Here is a 19142-nt window from a genome sequence, read left to right as displayed (position 1 = left end):
TTGGATTAACCATTTGGCTTAAGTACAGAAAAAAGAGTTGTAATGTTTGGCTGTTCTTTGGACTGGAAATCAGTTCCCTGAGAATCTGCGTTTGAACCACTTTTTTTGATATCTATAAATGACTTGGATATTGGAGTACAGAGTAAAATTTCAAACTTTTCTCTTCATTCGAAACTTGGAGATATAAATGGTGTTGAGGATGATATTAATCAATTGTAATAAGGCAAAGGCAGAATGCTTTAGACGAATGAGCAGACAAATAACAATTAGGATTCTATGCTGAGAAGTGAGAGTTGATACATTTTGATCGAAGAGTAAGGGAGAAACAGTCATAAACCTAATGGTACAGTTCACGAGCATGCAGGAGCAGCAGGACCTGAGAGTTCATGTGCATTAATCTCAAAGGTATTGGGGTAATAATTAGCTAAATTATTTGCAAAGCTGATGGGATATCAGGCTTCATAAGTCAAAATCTTAAGCACAAAAGCAAGGAGGTTATGCTGAATCTTTATAAAGCTCTGGTTAAGCCCCAGCTAGAGTATCCAGTATGATTCACCACAACTTATACAGATTGTGAGGATCCTTGAGAAGATACTGGGGAGATTTACCACATGATGCAAAGAATGATAGATTTTGGCTACAAAGTTAGAATGGAGATGTATTTACCGGAAAAGCTTTTTTGACCAAGCAACCCAAGTCAGAAAGTACACTGCTCATATGATTCTTTATGTAGTCATTGATCACAAAATGGAGTAACACAATTAGAATAACATTTCCTGGAATCTTGCATCCTTTAATTGCTAATCCTCCCTCAACGAGTTCCACTGATAGCAGTGATGAGTTATGTTTGCTTTTGCCGTGTTTGTCACTTTTGTGTATTTATTGGCTTACTACGTGTGGCTGCGCTAACAAGGTGACCAGAGTAATCCATTGGATGCACACTAGGTCCTCTTGGGATGATGAAAGGTGCTTTTCAAGATTTTCTATCCTCCATTTGTGACAGTCGCCAGGTATTGTACAAAATCTCTTTGGCAAAATAAAATGGATGCATTTCATGGAATTTATTGAGTAAGAAATCTAAACTTGTATAATAACGTCTGGTGGCTCAATTGGTTTGTAACTGATTTTATTGTGGAATTTATTTTCAAGATCCAAAGCCTTGAGGAACAGCTTGATCAATTTCGAGAAAATCTGTTGAATAGAAACGATGAGATGCTTCAGCTGAATATGCAGTTGGAGATCCAGACAAAGCAGTCAGCAATGACAATCAACCAACTCCATGAGGAGAACATCCGCGTGAAAGTGAGTTACTTGGCAGTGATGTGATTCTCGTGAGTTACTGGAGTCAATTTGTGGGGTGATCGAAATAAAAGTCAGTTGTTAGTGAGTAACTGGACACGGAGAATGTGTAGCTAAATCATCTGATCTATCACTTACGTATGATAGTTTCCTGGAACTGTTTTTAACAGTGACGCAGTCTGTGCTAATTTATATCAAATATATTTTTCCCCAACCATTCTATTTTTTCAGGAGGACGTAGCTAGTCTCCATCAGCGTTTGGGCCTGGATGCAGATAGCAGCAAAATGCCAGGATTGCAGCTGCCTCAGGCATTGTTGCAGGAGAAGAACCAGGAGATTGATGAACTAAAAGAGCAAATCCTCAAATTACAGCAGGACTTGGAAAACACTTTAGACTGCAAGGTAATATATTAGTGGAACCATGAGAGCTCTGTTGGACTCCTCAGTTAATGCATTGTATGAAGCTAAAGGCTAAGTTTAAGTTAGACAATGTCTTTTAGGTAATTCACTCTTTGAATTGAAAGCTTTTCCCCAAACTTTTTTTTTGATTAAATAGTTATTTTGATAACAACAGACAGTGTTTTTGGAGAGAAACACAATTAATATTTCAAGTGGGGGACCTATTATCAGGGATGTAAAAAGTGCCAGATTTAGCTGCTTCGAACTAATTACAAAGACTGAAAGAAGGTTCACTGGGAAGAAATATCAAATGGGTAGGTCTAAGATTGGATGGAAGGCAGGAGAGCTTTAAATGGCAAAACAGAATCTCTACAGTATGGAAACAGGCCATCCGGCCCAATAAGAACACAATCACACCTGGAAACATTCCCCCTGCCCCCAACTCCATCCCTGACACCCTGCATTTTTCTTGGCTAACACACCTAATCTACATATCTCCGAACACTATGGACAATTTAACATGGCCAATTCACCTAACCTGAGCATCTTTGGACTGTGGGAGGAAACCAGAGCACCCGACAGAAATCCATGCAGACACGGGGAGAATGTGCAAACTCCACACAGACAGTCACTTGAGGGTGGAATCGAACCCAGGTCCCTGGCGCTCTAATTGTGAGGCAGCAGTGCTAACCACTGAGCCACCATGCCACCGATGTTGATGCAAAGCAAAAGAGAGGGGTAACAGAGCAAGAAACAGATGATGCATCTAGACTAACTCTTAAGAGATTTGTTGTGTGGCAGTTTTCTTCCTAGCAATTTGAATGACAAAAACTGAGACTTTCCAATCTTGATTTAGCAGCTCTGGCAACATCTGTAGAGACAAAAATAGCTGTAATGTTTTGAGTCCAATATGACTGTGCATGTTAGACTTGAAACATCATCTCTGTTTCCTTCTCCATGCTTTGTTTTTATTTTAGTTGATTTACCAGTGTCTGTTAGCAGGATTTAAGATCTTCCTTGTTTGTCTTTTTATTTTAGACATTTGAAGAGAAGAACTGTGAAATTGAAGAGCTGAAAATACAGATAGAACAACTTACAGTTGACCAGGATAGGTTACGTCATTCAAAAGAAGAAGAAATTGAGCATCTCATTGAGGTTATAGAGAAACTGCAACAAGAACTTTCTCTGTTGGGTCCAAATCGCCATGAAGTCAGCGATTCTCAGGAAGACCTTGAAATGTTGGGTTTGGAGAAAGACACCAGACAAAAGTCAGCACTTTCTCGGGGACTTAACGACAACCTGCAGCAGGAGCTGGCATGTATTGAAGTAGACAGTAGGGCTGCTGGAGACTATAAGGAAACTCTTCCAAGCCATTCCACAGGGCTTCAGAATCAAGCAGCCATGATGGTATCTAAACAAGATTCTCTCCAGCTGTTGGATAAAAAAGAAGCTCAGTTCCAAGAAAAAAATGTTGCTTTGCAAATTGATCTTCAAAACTTGCAGGAAGTTAATCAACAGCAGTTGCAGGAAATAGAATCCATGCGCTTACAGCACAGCACCCTTCAGGAGGACAACAGTTTGCTGAGGACCCACCTCTCTCAACGGGAGGCTGACATAGCTCTTCTGTCCTCACGTGTCCAAGAGTTGGAAGATGCTGAGACTGAAAAGCACATGTTGCTACAAATGATTGAAAAGCAAAGGCAGGTGGAATTGGAAGAAATTGGATCTTTACCAACCAGAATAGCAGAACTTGAACAAGAATTGTCAGATAGGACCACTCAAGTCCAAAACAGCTGTAATGAACTACAAGCTTTGCACTCTGACCTTCTGCAACGTGACTGTGTGCTTCAGACCTTGAGACAGAAGGATGCAGATCACCAAGAAGAACTTCAAAGATTGCAAGGTGATCTAGCCAAGTGGAAGGCAATGAATGAAGAATTAAAAGACCACCTGAAGCAATTTGAGAAAGAAAAGGAAGTGGTTGGTAATGATGGGACTTCTCCAAAAATACAGCTGAAGGAAGATCTATTGGTAAGTCGTTATGTATTTACTTCTCTTGGAGGTAATGCAACAAACATCTTTTGGCACTTAAACTTTTACAGTGAATGATTTGTATAATTTTAATTGAAAGTTAAAGCACACATCTTTTCTTTCTCTTGTTTTTCTTGGATAGGGAGAATTTGTAATAAACTTCCATTGACAAGAAAAAAAAGTCTTCAGTTTTCATAGGTTGTTCTGAATGCAATAAAATATTCACAAACATGATTGAGATGATTGAGGTCTTGTATGTTTTTCATTCATCATGAAAACTTGAGATAGGTTGCATTTTGTAGTACAAGGACATAAAGTAAGGAACCACTATTTGAGAGCATCCTGCAATAGCACAGTCTTGAGGTAAAAGTCTACAAAGTGTTGAAAATGATTCCATGGCTTTTTCTTGGCTAGGTGTTAGTTGATATTATAGAACAAACAAAGAACAAAGAAAATTACAGCACAGGAACAGGCCCTTTGGCCCTCCAAGCCTGCGCCAATCCAGATCCTCTATCTAAACCTGTTGCCTATTTTCCAAGAATCTGTATCTCTCTGCTCCCTGTCTATTCATGTATCTGTCTAGATATGTCTTAAATGACGCTATCATGCCCACCTCCGTTGGCAACGCGTTCCAGGCACCCACCACCCTCTGCGTAAAGAACTTTCCACGCATATCTCCCTTAAACTTTTCCCCTCTCACCTTGAAATCGTGACCCCTAGTATTTGAGTCCCCCACTCTGGGGGGGAAAAAGGTTCTTGTTATCCACACTGTCTATAACCTCTCATGATTTTGTAGACCTCAATCAGGTCCCCCCTCAACCTCCGTCTTTCCAATGTAAATAATCCTAATCTACTCAACCTCTCTTCATAGCTAGCGCCCTCCATACCAGGCAACATCCTGCTAAACCTCCTCTGCACCCTCTCCAAAGCATCCACATCCTTTTGGTAATGTGGCGACCAGAACTGTACGCAGTATTCCAAATGTGGTCGAACCAAAGTCCTATACAACTGTAACATGACCTGCCAACTCTTGTACTCAATACCCCGTCCGATGAATGAAACCATGCTGTATGCCTTCTTGACCACTCTATCGACTTGCGTGGCCACCTTCAAGGTACAATGGACCTGAACACCCAGATCTCTCTGTGCATCAATTTTCCCCAGGGCTTTTCCATTTACTGTATAGTTTGCTCTTGAATTGGATCTTCCAAAATGCATCACCTCGCATTTGCCTGGAATGAACTCGATCTGCCATTTCTCCACCCAACTCTCCAATCTATCTATATTCTGCTGCATTCTCCAACAGTCCCCTTCACTATCTGCTACTCCACCAATCTTAGTGTCATCTGCAAACTTGCGAATCAGACCATCTATACCTTCCTCCAGATCATTATCACAAACAACAGCGGTCCCAGCATGGATCTCTGTGGAACACCACTGGTCACAGTTCTCCGTTTTGAGAAACTCCCTTCCACTACAACTCTCTGACTCCTGTTGCCCAGCCAGTTCTCTGTCCATCTAGCTAGTACACCCTGGACCCCATGCGACTTCACTTTCTCCATCAGCCTACCATGGGGAACCTTATCAAACGCCTTATTGAAGTCCATGTATATGACATCCACAGCCCTTCCCTCATCTATCAACTTTGTCATTTCCTCAAAGAATTCTATCAAGTTGGTAAGACATGACCTTCCCTGCACAAAACCACGCTACCTATCACTAATAAGCCCATTTTCTTCCAAATGTAAATAGATCCTATCCCTCAGTATCTTCTCCAGCAGCTTCCCCACCACTGACGTCAGGCTCACCGGCCTATAATTACCTGGATTATCTTTGCTACCCTTCTTAAACAAGGGGACAACATTAGCAATTCTCCGGTCCTCCGGGACCTCACCCGTGCTCAAGGATGCTGCAAAGATATCTGTTAAGGCCCCAGCTATTTCCTGTCTCGCTTCCCTCAGTAACCTGGGATAGATCCCATCCGGACCTGGGGACTTGTCTACCCTAATGCCTTTTAGAATACCCAACACTTCCCCCCCCTCCTTATGCCAACTTGACCTAGAGTAATCAAACATCTATCCCTAACCTCGACATCCGTCATGTCCCTCTCCTCAGTGAATACTGACGCAAAGTACTCATTAAGAATCTGACTCATTTTCTCTGACTCCACGCATAACTTCCCTCCTTTGTCCTTGAGTGGGTCAACCCTTTCTCTAGTTACCCTCTTGCTCCTTATGTGCGAATAAAAGGCTTTGGGATTTTCCTTAACCCTGCTGGCTAAAGATATTTCATGACTCCTTTTAGCCCTCTTAATTCCTCATTTCAGATTGGTCCTACTTTCCCAATATTCTTACAAAGCTTTGTCTGTTTTCAGTCGCCTAGACCTTATGTATGCTTCCCTTTTCCTCTTTGCTAGTCTCACAATTTCACCTGTCATCCATGGTTCCCTAATCTTGCCCTTTTTATCCCTCATTTTCACTGGGACATGTCTGTCCTGCACTGTAATCAACCCCTCTTTAAAAGCCTCCCACATATCAAATGTGGATTTACCCTCAAACAGCTGCTCCCAATCCATATTCCCCAATTCCTGCTGAATTTTGCTATAGTTGGCCTTCCCTCAATTTAGCACTCTTCCTTTAGGACCACTCTTGTCTTTGTCCATGAGTATTCTAAAACTTAGGGAATTGTGATTGCTATTCCCAAAGTAATCCCCTACTGAAACTTCAACCACCTGGCCAGGCTCATTCCCCAACACCAGGTCCAGTATGGTCCCTTCCCGAGTTGGACTATTTACATACTGTTCTAGAAAACCCTCCTGGATGCTCCTTACAAATTCTGCTCCATCTAAACCCCTAACAATAAGTGAATCCCAGTCAATGTTGGGAAAATTAAAATCTCCCATCACCACCACCCTGTTGCTCCTACGTCTTTCCATAATCTGTCTACATAGTTGTACCTCTATTGCATGCTTGCTGTTGGGAGGCCTGTCGTACAGCCCCAACATTGTTACTGCACCCTTCCTATTTCTGAGCTCTGCCCATATTGCCTCACTGCTCGAGTCCTCCATAGTGCCCTCCTTCAGCACAGCTGTGATATCTTCTTTGACCAGTAATGCAACTCCTCCACCCCTTTTACCTCCTTCTCTATCCCGCCTGAAGCATCTATATCCTGGGATATTTAGTTGCGAGTCTTGCCCTTCCCTCAACCAAGTCTCAGTAATAGCAATAACATCATACTCCCAGGTACTAATCCAAGCCCTAAGTTCATCTGCCTTACCTACTACACTTCCTCGCATTAAAACAAATGCACTTCAGACAACCTGTCCCTTTGCGTTCATCATCTGCCCTCTGCCTACTCTTCCCCTTAGTCACACTGACTTCATTATCTAGTTCCTTACAGGCTTTAGTTACTACCTCCTTACTGTCCACTAACCTCCCCATTTGGTTCCCACCCCCCTGCCACATTAGTTTAAACCCTCCCCAAAGCATTAGCAAAAGCACCCCCTAGGACATTAGTTCCAGTCCTGCCCAGGTGCAGACCGTCCGATTTGTAATAGTCCCACCTCCCCCAGAACCGGTCCCAATGTCTCAAAAATCTGAACCCCTCCCTCCTGCACCATCTCTCAAGCCACTCATTTATCCAGCCTATTCTTTCATTTCTACTCTGACTAGCATATGGCACTGGTAGCAAACCTGAGATTACTACCTCTGACGCTCTACTTTTTAACTTGGCTCCTAACTCCCTAAATTCTGCTTGTTTATTACCTATATCGTTGGTCCCTGTATGCACCACGACAGCTGGCTGTTCACCCTCCCCCTTCAGAATGTCCTGCAGTCGATCTGAGACATCCCTGACCCGTGCACCTGGGAGGCAACATACCATTCGGGAGTCTCGTTTTCGACTACAGAACCGCCTGTCTACTCCCTTTACAATTGAATCCCCTTTGACTATAGCCCTTCCACTCTTCTTCCCGCCCTTCTGTACAGCAGAGCCAGCCACGGTGCCATAAACCTGGCTGCTGCTGCCTTCCCCGGTGAGCCCTCTCCCCCAACAGTATCCAAAACGGTATACCTGTTTTGGAGGGAGATGACCGCAGGGGACACCTGCACTGCCTTCCTGCTCTTTTTCTGCCTTTTGGTCACTCATTCCCTTTCTCCATCAGCAATCCTAATCTGCAGTGTGACTAATTTGCTGAACGTGCTATCCACGACATCCTCAGCATCGCGGATGCTCCAAAGCGAGTCCGTCCGCAGCTCAGGAGCCGTCATGCGGTCTAACAAGAGCTGCAGCTGGACACACTTCCTGCACGTGTAGGAATCAGGAACATCAGCCGTGTCCCTGAGCTCCCACATTGAGCAAGAGGAGCATAACACGGGTCTGAGATCTCCTGCCATTTTTACTCTTAAGCTTAACTTAGTCCTACTATAATATCAAATACTTGATAAATGAAATGAAAAATATTGTGCCAAATCACTCTACTTACCAGCTCACGATAAAAAAAAGAAAAAGAAAAACACTTACCTTACCAACACACCACAGAGTCTTTTTCTTCTGGTCAGTGGAGGAGGGCGGGTGGGAGACACTACATGTGTAGTATCTCGGGTTTAGCCACTGCCCAAATATATCAGATCACTCACCTTCCCAGAGCGCAATTCGACCGCTCCCACTCAGCTCCGCTGCCGAAATGAAGAACTCACCTCCCGGCAGCCCCCTGGTCCTCGCTGTCATCGCTCCCGCTGCTGCTGCTGCAAAAAATGGAGGCCGCTGATTGCACGAGGTCAGTTTTTAACTGGGAAACTCACCTCCCGGCTGCCCCCTGGTCCTCGCTATCACCACTCCCGCTGCTGCTGCTGCAAAAAATGGAGATGTACATAGAAGAGTCTTCATGAATACAGCATGGCTGTCCACATTTAACGGCAGCAAATTTTTGGCTGCTCAGTCAAGAGAACCGATGTTCGGCCTTCATAAGGAGACTTCTCACTTTCCAAATGAATACCATTTTGGTATATTTCTAAATTTGTAGAGGATGGACAATGAAGAAGAAAGTGTTCAAGATTATCATTGATGTTCAAGTGATATGCATCTTGCAAAGTGTGCACTTTCTTTCATACATAATTGGTAGACCATACAGTGGAATAATATTCGAGTGGATGGGCTAATAACGAATTAATTTCAGATCAAAATTAATTTATCCAATGGCCAAGATGCCGGGCCAAGATGATCACAGAGAGTGGAGTAGAAATCCTTGCCATTGGTCATGACAGTATTTATAGATTCTCATCACAGGGTTTCCTAAAATGCATAAAGCTAGAGTATGCGTTGACTATGTGTGAAAGATGTACATAATGTGAAGACTTGGAGAAAGCCACCTTCTTTCATAGGTCTACATATAGGATATTTGGCTACAGTGTATTGCTGATCCCATTCTTATCTTTAATATGCATCAATCACATGTCATTTCAACAACAAAGACTGGTCAATGATGTCGAGTGAAGCCGCTACTCTTTCCTTCTCTTTCACCGCCTGTAACCCTGGAACCTACAGCAGTCCAGTTGTCTGTTACCATCTCACTAACTCAGTTCAATGACCTTGGTCTGTAAGGCTCAGCTACTTGCTTCATTGACCAATTGTAACCCAGTGATCCAGCCTTTGTTTGAGGATATAATAGGTGTATATGTCCTGATTGTGTTTTGTCAAAACTTCAGTAAAAATTAACATTCCTAGATAATGGATCCTCACTATATTGCTGCTAGCTTGTATCAAAAGGTAATCAGTAAAATCTCATATTATGAAGGTAAAATGCTATGCCGTACACAGACAGACTGATGGGAATGACCTTTCAGTTCCAGGAGCAAAAGAGACTGAAAGAGATGGAAGCTACCTTGCAGCAGAAGGAGCTACTTGTCACCCAGCTAAGTGTGGAACGTGAGGGGCTACAGGCTGAGCTTTCTAAAGTTAAAGAGGAACTGAACTCCAGCACAGAGAGGATTGAAAAACTGCTGGAGGCTGATCAGGTAACACAAATAGTTGAGGCAGTTGAGCTCTTCTGTCATATAACTTGTCCAGCTCTGCTTTGAAGGGATTCGGGAAACTGACATCCATGGTATGACTTGACACACTGTTCCAGAGGTTCACAATTCTCTGGGAAAAGAACAACCATTTGATATTTAACCAAACTTATCCTTACCCTTAACAACTTCTCCTTCAACTCCTCCCACTTCCTATAGACTGAGGGGTTGGCCATGGGAACCCGCGTGGGCCCAAGGTATGCCTGCCTCTTCGTAGGATACATGGAACAGTCCCTCTTCTGCAGCTACACTGGCACTGTCCCCCACCTTTTCCTCCGCTACATTGATGACTGTATTGGCACTGTTTCGTGCTCCCACGAGGAGCTTAAACAGTTCATCAACTTAACTAACACCTTTCACCCCAACCTCTAGTTCACCTGGACCATCTTTGATACCTTTCTTTCTTTTCTGGATCTCTTTGTCTCCATGTCTGATGACCGCCTCGAAACCAACATCTATTTCAAGCGCACCGACTCCCACAGCTACCTAGACTACACTTCCTCTTACCCACCTTCCTGCAAGAATGCGATCCCCTACTCCCAATTCCTCCACCTCTGCCGCGTCTGCTCCCAAGATGGGGCGTTCCACTCCCGAACATCCCAGATGTCCTCTTATTTCAAGAACCGCAACTGCCCCCCTTCGGTGGTCGAAAATGCATCTCTTCTGTTTCCTGCCCTCACATCCCCTCCTTGCAACAAAAACAAAGACAGAATCCTCCTTGTCCTTACACATCATCCCACTGACCTCCATACTCAACGTATCATTCTCCGTCACTTCCGCCACCTACAATCTAACCAATAACCAAAGATATATTTCTCTCCCCACCCCTATCTGCTTTTCATCGGGACCGTTCTTTCCGCGACTCCCTTGTCCACTCCACAGTCTTTCCAATCTTTCTTCAAAACTGAAATTTTTCAGCATAGGCATCATCCTGGTAAAGATGATAGCCTAGTGGTCTTATTGTTAGACAACTAATCTGAAAAATCAGTAAATGCTTTAGGTTTGAATCTAAAAACAGATGATGGAATTTGAATTCAATACAAATCTAGAATTAAGGATCTAATGTTGACTGTGGAATATTGCCTGTTGTCAGAAAATCCTATCTGGTTTACTAATGGCCATTAGGGAAGGAAACTGCTGCCCTTTGACCAGGAAACTGGTCTGGCCTACATGTGACTCCAGTTCCAGAGCAATGTGGTTGACTCTTGGCTGCCTTCTGGGCAATTAGGGATAAGTAGTAAATGTTCGCCTAGCCAGTGGCGCTCACATCCTGGATAGGATAAATAGCAAGGCCTTTTTCCCAGGGTAAGGGAGTCCAGAACTGGAGGGCATAGGTTTAAGGTGAGAGGGGAAGGATTTAACAGAGACCTGAGGGGCAACGTTTTCACGCAGAGGGTGGCGTGTGTATGGAACGAGCTGCCACAGGAAGTGGTGGAGGCAGATACAATTATACCATTTAAAACACATCTGGATCGATAGATGAATAGGAAAGGCTTAGACTGGCATTTGGCCCATATCAGTCTTAGCCCTTCCTATTCAGATCAGTTTAGGACATCCGGTTGGCATGGACGAGTTGGTCAGAAGGGCCTGTTTCCATGCTGTATAACTCTGACTCTAAAATTGGTTTAGTGACAGGAGACATAGGGTAGTGGTGGAAGGATGTTTGTGTGAGTGGAATCCAGTGTCCAGTGGTGTATCACAAGGATCAATCCTGGATCCCTTATTGTTTGTGATATTCATAAACCAAGTAAATGAGAATGTGGGGTTTGGAGGGAATAATAAGCAAGTTTGCAGATGACAGAATGATTAGCTGGGTGGTTAACATTTTGGAAGAAGGTCTTCGGTTACAGGTGGATATAAACAGTTTGATCACATCAGATGGAATTTAACCCTGGTAATTGTGAGGTGATACACCTTGGAAGAAGTAAAAAGATACGTGAGTACTCAATAAATGGCAGAACTCTTGGAAACTCAAAAGAAAAGAGGGATCTTAGGGTGCTTGATCTGAGATCCCTGAAGGTGGCAGGACAGGTTAACAGCCTACATAACAACAGATACCGCTGGAGAATTTAGCAGGTCTGGCAGCACCTGTGAAAAGAAAGTACGGTTAACGTTTCCAATCCAGTGACGCTTCTTCAGAAGTGTTGGATTGAAAATTGGCTTAGTGACAGGAAACACAGGGTGGTGGTTGAAGGCTATTTATGTGACTGGAGCCTGGTGTGCAGTGCCAGGCAGTGCATACCTTTAATAGTCAAGGCATAGATTATGACAGCAGGAAGATTATGTTGGACTGTGCCGAACTTTGGTTGGGCCATAGCTGGAGCACTATATGCAGTTCTGGTCACCAGACTAGTGGAAGGATGTGATTGCTGTAGAGGTGACCAGAGGAGATTCAGAGGAAAGCCTGGGTTGGAGCGTTTTAGTTATGCAGAGAGGCTGAATGAGATGAGATTGTTTTCTTTGGAGCAAAGAAAGGTGGGTGTGGGGGACTTGAAATGTATACAGTTATGAGGGATATGGACGGGGTGGACAGAAAACAGCTAGTTGAAGGGTCAGTAACAAGGGGGCACACTTTCAAAGTGAAGGCCACAAGGAATCTGAGGAAATATTTTTTCATCCAGAGAGTGGGAGGGGTCTGGAATGCACTGCCTGGGAGTGTAGTTGGAAAAAGTACTTTGATGAACACTTGAAGTTTCATAACATTCAAGGTTGTGGGCCTAGTGCAGGAAAGTGGGACTAATGTAGTTAGTCATGTATTTTTGGTGGTACAGATTCGATGGACCAAAGGTCCGCTTCAGTACTATATGACACCATGATTCTAATTTTACCCAAGGGATATTCACAATATATTTTGGTACAGATCTGTAGCCAGCTTTCTTCTTGTATGTTTAGTTCACCTGGATGTGTGACCACTTTCTCTGTGTTCTCTGTTCTAACGCATTGGCAGACCCGCTCACCCACTTGCCCTTCCAGGAACCAAATTTGGGCCTCACAGGGCCCCATTTGCTGAAAATTTTACCATTTTGAGAACCTGTATTGATCTCCAATCTATATTGAAAAAAGTGCCAAGCTTTGTTACATTTTGTTTTTAAACATTTTGTTTATTCTAGCTTTTCATTAGCACTTTAGATTTCCAGCATTGTTTTTGTTTTGTTTCTGTTTCTGAGTGTAAATTTTAATTTGCAAAACATCTGTCAGCAATCTGCTGCTAGATATCATTAGAACATATAGCTCACTGACAGCCTCCAGAGTCTGTAGTTCAGTATTGTGGTACAAAAATACTTCGGTTTGTTCTGGAGCAGGGCATACCTGCGGTTTTGAATTCTTAAATTCGCTAAATAACTGATTACACTGTTTGCCTTTGTCACTTCCTTTGAAGGAAAAAGACCAGATAATTGCTGACTTAGAGATCCACACATGTAACCTGAAAACCCAGGTGAATCAACTTCAAGAAGCCCTTTTGCAGCAAGAGGAGGAACTTGCTAATCGAGCAAAGGAAGTAGAAGACTTAACTGAAAAATGTCGTCAGCAAGGACTTGAATTGCTGCGACTGTCCAACTTGGAAGTCGATAAGCCACAAGTCAGTTCTTCAGATTACAAAGAATCTTCACAGACTGTTGGCCAAGATGGGCATCAGTCATGTTTCTACAATCAAGCTATCAATGAGAGCTTGCTAAGTTCTCCAGAAGTTATGAGAAAGTATGACGAAAGTCTGGAATGGTTGAATGGACTGCACTCACGGAGGATTTCTGAAATCAGTGGTGTGCACAGTACAGAGACAGTGCACAGCAGATCACTCGGATTTGAGAAAGATATAGATGGAGAGGACCAGAGCATTAACAAAGACAAACTGCATGGGAATTCTTCAGCACCATCTGATTATGAACAAACACTCTCAGAATCCTCTGATGCAGAGAAGGTGAGAAAGGAAAAAAAGTCAGTTTTAAAACATTATTCAACTTCATTGATCCTTGAAATGTGATGACTCAATCAGTATCGAATTGTAGAACTCCATCTGGTTCACCTCTCATGATGCTGGCCTACATTTTTATTTCCTCTTCACCCCTTGGTTTAAGTTGGATATTTGCCCTTTTTATACGTTTATTTTTAGGCATTTTAGTTTACAGCATGTCCTCAATCAGCTAGGAAAAGTAATGGAAATTAGAAAAGAATTTCTGAATCAAATGTATTGTTCCCAAATCCTGCTTAACAGAAGCATTAAACCACATAGGTCAGAGCCAGGAAGTGTAAAGACTGAATTGCTGCATAGGGGATTCTGGAACCGGTCCATCTGCGAGAGACTATAACTTCTGTAATGCTGTTGACTTTCGTTTAAATGAGATGGATCTCTTCTGAGTCAAGTGTATATAGCGATTCTGGTTCTTCTGCTGCTCGGTACATAGAATCATAAAATCCTCCACATCGTGGAAACAGGCCCTTCGGCCCAACAAGTCCACACCGACCCTCAGAACATCCCACCCGGACCCGTTCCCCTATAACCCATCTAATCTACACATCCCTGAACACTACGGGGAATTTAGCCTGGCCACTCCATCTGGCCTGCACATCTTTGGACTGTGGGAGGAAACCGGAGCACCCGGAGGAAACCCACGTAGACACAGGGAGAATGTGCAAACTCCACACAGACAGTCACCCGAGGGTGGAATCGAACCCGGTGCTGTGAGGCAGCAGTGCTAACTACTGAGCCACCATGCCGCCCAATACCTAAACTATTGAGTCAGAAGTTGTCTTTCATGTTTTTAAGCTAGGATGAATTGAATGTCACATTTTTGAAGATGGAAGACAGACATTCTTCATGGTTGTTATTTTTTTCCACCATAGGTACAAAATGATGCAAAAGTAGAAGTAACACTGTCAGCCTTGCAGGAAGATAGAGCATCAACAGTGTCAATCCCTGACTGGATAAGTGAAGGCTGTGGCAGCAGTAAGTGTGCCATTGAAACAAAATGGAACAGTTTCCCCATTCTTATCGACATCTAAAAACACTGGACTGGAAGCAGTTCTTAATCAAATGTATAAGAGCATGTTCGTTCACCATGCACAAGACTGACCTCCAACTGGAAACTGAGGATTGAATGCAAACAGGGTCTTTGATAGCAACATTCTTTCCCTGCCTCCATTGTCTAATAGGCTTTCATTCAAGAAGCGTGTCAATTTTATCTACAGCAAATGTCTAATTTTAACAGGCAGATGTTTAATATGTTATGAATATTTTTAAAAAGAACAATTGATTTCTGATCTTCAGCATCTGTAGACACACTACTAAAGTTCATTTCTTTGAGCTGTTTTTTCCCTCTAACCCTATAAGACTAGGAATGTTAAGGACTACAGTAGGCTGCTTACGATAAAGATTAACTTATTCTAGGATACATTTAATGCCTGTTTTTCTGTGTGATTTCTTATTAAGATGAGGACTAGATGCTAATGGATTGCTCATCCATGGATAAATCCTCAGGGCCTAATAATCTACATCCCAGAGTACTTAAGGAAGTAGTTGTAGAAAAAGTGGATGCATTGCTAGTCACCTTCCGGGATTCTGTAGACTGTGGAATAGTCCCTGCAGATCGGAGGGTGGCTAATGTCACTCCAATATTCAAAAAGGAAGGTAGAGAGAAAGCAGTTAAGTATAGACTGGTGAGCCTAACGTGGGTAATGGGGAAAATTCTCAAATCCATTGTCAAGGGTTTTATAGTAGGGCATTTAGAAAGCAGTGGCAGGATCAGACAGAGTCAACATAGATATATAAAGTGGAAATCATGCTTGACAAATCTGTTGGAATTCTGTGAAGATGTAACTAGTAGAGTTGACAAAGGGAACCCAGTTGATGTAGCATATTTGGATTTCAGAAAGTGTTTGACAAAGTCCTACGTAAGAGATTAATATGCAAGATTGAAGTGTATTGAGATGGATAGGAAACTGGTTGGCAGAGAGGAAACAAAGAGTAGGGTCCTTTTCAAATTGGCAGGCAGTAACTAGTGGGGTGACACCGGGATCGGTGCTGGGACCCCAGCTATTGATAGTATATAATAATGATTTGGATGAGGGAACCAAAGGTAACATCTCCAAGTTTGCAGATGATGCCAAGGTGGGTGGGAGGGTGAACTGTGACAAGGATGCAGAGATCCTTCAGCATGATCTCAACAGGTTGGGTAAGTGGGCAAATCAATGGCAGTATAATTTGGATAAATGTGAGGTTATTCACTTTGGAAACAAAAACAAGAAGGCAGATTACTACCTGAATGGCTGTAAATTGAGAGAGGGGAGTGTGCAGCGGGACCTGGACGTCCTTGTGCACCAGTTGCTGAAGGTAAGCATGCAGGTGCAGCAGGCAGTAAAGAAGGCAAATGGTATGTGGCCTTCATGGCAAGAGGTTTTGAGTGCAGGAGCAGGGATATATTGTTCCAGTTATACAGGGCCTTGGTGAGGCCACACCTAGAATATTGTGAGAGTTTTGGTCTCCTTTTCTGAGGAAGGATGCTCTTGCTATCGAGGGAGTGCTGCGAAGTTTTAACCAGGCTGATTCCGGGGATGGTGGGTCTGATGTATGAGGAGAGATTGACTCGGTTAGGATTGTTGTCACTGGAGTTCAGACAAATGAGGGGGGATCTCATAGAGACTTAAAATTCTAACAGGACTGGACAGGGTAGTTGCAGGAAGGATGTTCCCAATGGTGGATGTGTCCAGAACCAGGGGTCACAATATGAGGCTTCAAGGTAGACGATTTAGAATGGAGATGAGGAGACATTTCTTCACCCAAAGAGTGGTGAGCCTGTGGAATTCATACCACAGGAAGTAGCTGATGCCAAAACATTGAATGTATTAAAGAGGCAACTAGATATAGCACTTGGGACGAATGAGATCAAAGGTTATGGGGAGAAAGCAGGATTAGGTTATTGAGTTGGACGATCAGCCAAGATTGTGAAGAATGGACGAGCAGGCTGGAAAGGCTGAATGGCCTCCTCCTGCTCCTATCTTCTATGTTTCTATATATTTGTAGAATGACAATTGGTTTTATAATTGGATAAACAGAACATTTAGATTTCAGAATTTTGTTGTAATCTAAGGTTTTGGATGAATTGTCTTGGATTCCAAGCTGCAGTTTTTAAACTTTAAATTGTCCATAATCAACTATTTTAATTATTTAATGGCAAGTGTTCTTTCACGATCTTAGTAAGAAATGGGTGGACCAGAAATTTAATAAAATTGCAGACTTGATATGAGGAATGGAAAAAAAAAGTATCTCTCTTAAATTTCCTTCCACAGACGCAAGTTTGGATCTGGGTGCAAAGCTAAATCAAGAGCTTGAAATAACTGAACGACTTGACAGTAGTTTTGTGGAGTATCTGCAACATCGTGGAATTGCATTGGTTGATGTGGACAATCAACCAAGGGAGCACAAACTGTGTCAGGAGGAAATGCCTTCCCAACAGCTACAGGTCTGTTTAAGTTTGCTTTATGACTGTAAGATTGCAAGCGCTGAAGTGATAAAATATGGAGATCTGGTGTAATTTAGCATTTATTATAAACTAATAATGAAATCAATTTAAATTACTTTTATTCATGTATTTTTTTCTTAATGGTATCAAATAGTTCTACCTGGATTCTTTGGTTCTTTTGTTAGTGAACAATGCTCACAGAAAAGCATGAAATCTTTCTCTTCCTCTTAATACTGTCATCTTAAAAAAACATGTCCATTTGCCTTGCCCTTTTGGAATGCTGATAGCTTCAGGTACTCTGGGACGGGAAAAGTTTTTCACTCCAAACGAAACCATCACAGGTCACAAACAATTATTAAATGTGCTTAAAATTTCAAGATTTGTAAAAATCCATTTCTCAACTTCTTTATTTTTGCAAATTTTTGAGGGTTGTGAATCAGTTGTAAGAATTATCTTGCTTCCAAAATCTAGGAAAAAAAACCCTTGAATTTCCAAAGCACTTGCCAGTAATCAAATTCTGACATTCGCACATTTTACATTGAGGAGACCCAGCAGATGCGTCCTGAATACGTTTCAGCACCCAATGTTTTTGCAGGAATCCTAGAAGGATGCAACACAGAAAGAGGCTATTCGGCCCGTTGTACTTGTCCCCACATTCTATTTCCCTGCCTGTCCCTATAAAAATGCAACTTCTTTTCCTCTTCATCTATTTATCATTCACTTTTGAGATCTTGTTGAAATTGCTTTCAACACCCTTTCAAGCAAGCATCTTGTGACATAGCAAGTGGCTACATTTTTTAAAAATTCTGAAAACTTTCTTCTCTTTGTACTTGATACATCAGTTTATAAAGACCAAGGGTTCCATTAAATTCTCAACAGCTTTCTGAATTTGTACAGACTTCATTGAAGATGAAATAAATTCCTGTTTTCGGTTTCTATATAATTTTGATCATTTGGTCTGAACTCCTGTACCTCCTTCAAAATTGTATTAGTTTCTATTGCCTGTCTAATTGCTTTTTCCTAAAGTGCATCATTCAAAGTTAAATTTCATTTGCCTTAAGCCTAGCTATTTTACTGGGCTCCTGAAATCAATTGAATTGATTGTTCATCTCGAGTTCAATCAAAGTCACTTAGATAGCCATGCAGGTAAAAATAGCCTTCTATCTTCTTCTTTGTTTACTACATTTCTTGAGCTTTGTGGCGTCAGTGAATTTTGAAATAATGGCTTCTATGTCCAAGTCCAAATCATTTAGAGGGATATTGGCCAAATGCTGGCAAATGGGGCTAGATCAGTTTAGGATATCTGGTCAGCATGGACGAGTTGGACCAAAGGTGCTGCATAGCTATGATTCTATTAGTATGTGTTTAAAAGAGCAGTGCTGAAAGTGACTTAGGAAAAATCACTGTGTGCCTTTATCATGTCTATAAAACAATAATTCACTATTCTCTGCTTTCTGTCTCTTTTGAATCCATGCTACCACTATCTGTTTAATCCCAAAGGCTATCACCTTGCTCACATGTAAAATACTTTATTAAACGCTTTTTTCAAAACCCATGTATGCAACAGTTGTTGGGAAATTAGGGCATCTGATTGGAGCGCTCTCTGATAAATTTGGACCTTCAGACATGTGTACACAGAAAGAATGACATTTTGGAAATGAGTTGAATGAGGTCTGCCAAGAATTGCTGTCTCCGCTATCAATAGTTTGACAATAGAGGCACTCCTGCAGAAAAGGCTTGTAGTGATTCTGCTGACTTGAGTTTATGCACATTACTTCCTTAACAGAAGTTTATTTAGACATTTGGCATTGATTCAATGACAAGTTTTGGAATCTTCCTGATCTAAACAGAATCATAAAATACTATGACAACAAGGTGCAGGGCTGGA

At 42.3% G+C, this 19142-nt stretch overlaps 1 protein-coding gene across 2 annotated transcripts in view; it reads left to right on the top strand.

Annotated features, from left to right (window-relative positions):
• The window catches only part of pcnt (pericentrin), a 193198-nt gene that overhangs the window by 93202 nt on the left and 80854 nt on the right, over positions 1 to 19142 (top strand). For both annotated transcript variants that reach the window (XM_048598706.1, XM_048598705.1), the window contains 7 exons: positions 1150 to 1302; positions 1531 to 1701; positions 2737 to 3729; positions 9573 to 9743; positions 13177 to 13716; positions 14640 to 14742; positions 17082 to 17254. In XM_048598706.1, the coding sequence (XP_048454663.1) occupies positions 1150 to 1302; positions 1531 to 1701; positions 2737 to 3729; positions 9573 to 9743; positions 13177 to 13716; positions 14640 to 14742; positions 17082 to 17254 (2304 nt within the window). The remainder of the gene's footprint in view (positions 1 to 1149; positions 1303 to 1530; positions 1702 to 2736; positions 3730 to 9572; positions 9744 to 13176; positions 13717 to 14639; positions 14743 to 17081; positions 17255 to 19142) is intronic.

This window comes from Rhincodon typus, chromosome 7 (genome assembly GCF_021869965.1).
Source record: "Rhincodon typus isolate 14 chromosome 7, sRhiTyp1.1, whole genome shotgun sequence".
In the NCBI taxonomy this organism is placed as follows: domain Eukaryota; kingdom Metazoa; phylum Chordata; class Chondrichthyes; order Orectolobiformes; family Rhincodontidae; genus Rhincodon; species Rhincodon typus.
The sequence above is the reverse complement of the archived record's forward strand: the minus strand, read 5'-3'. Positions and strand labels throughout refer to the sequence as shown.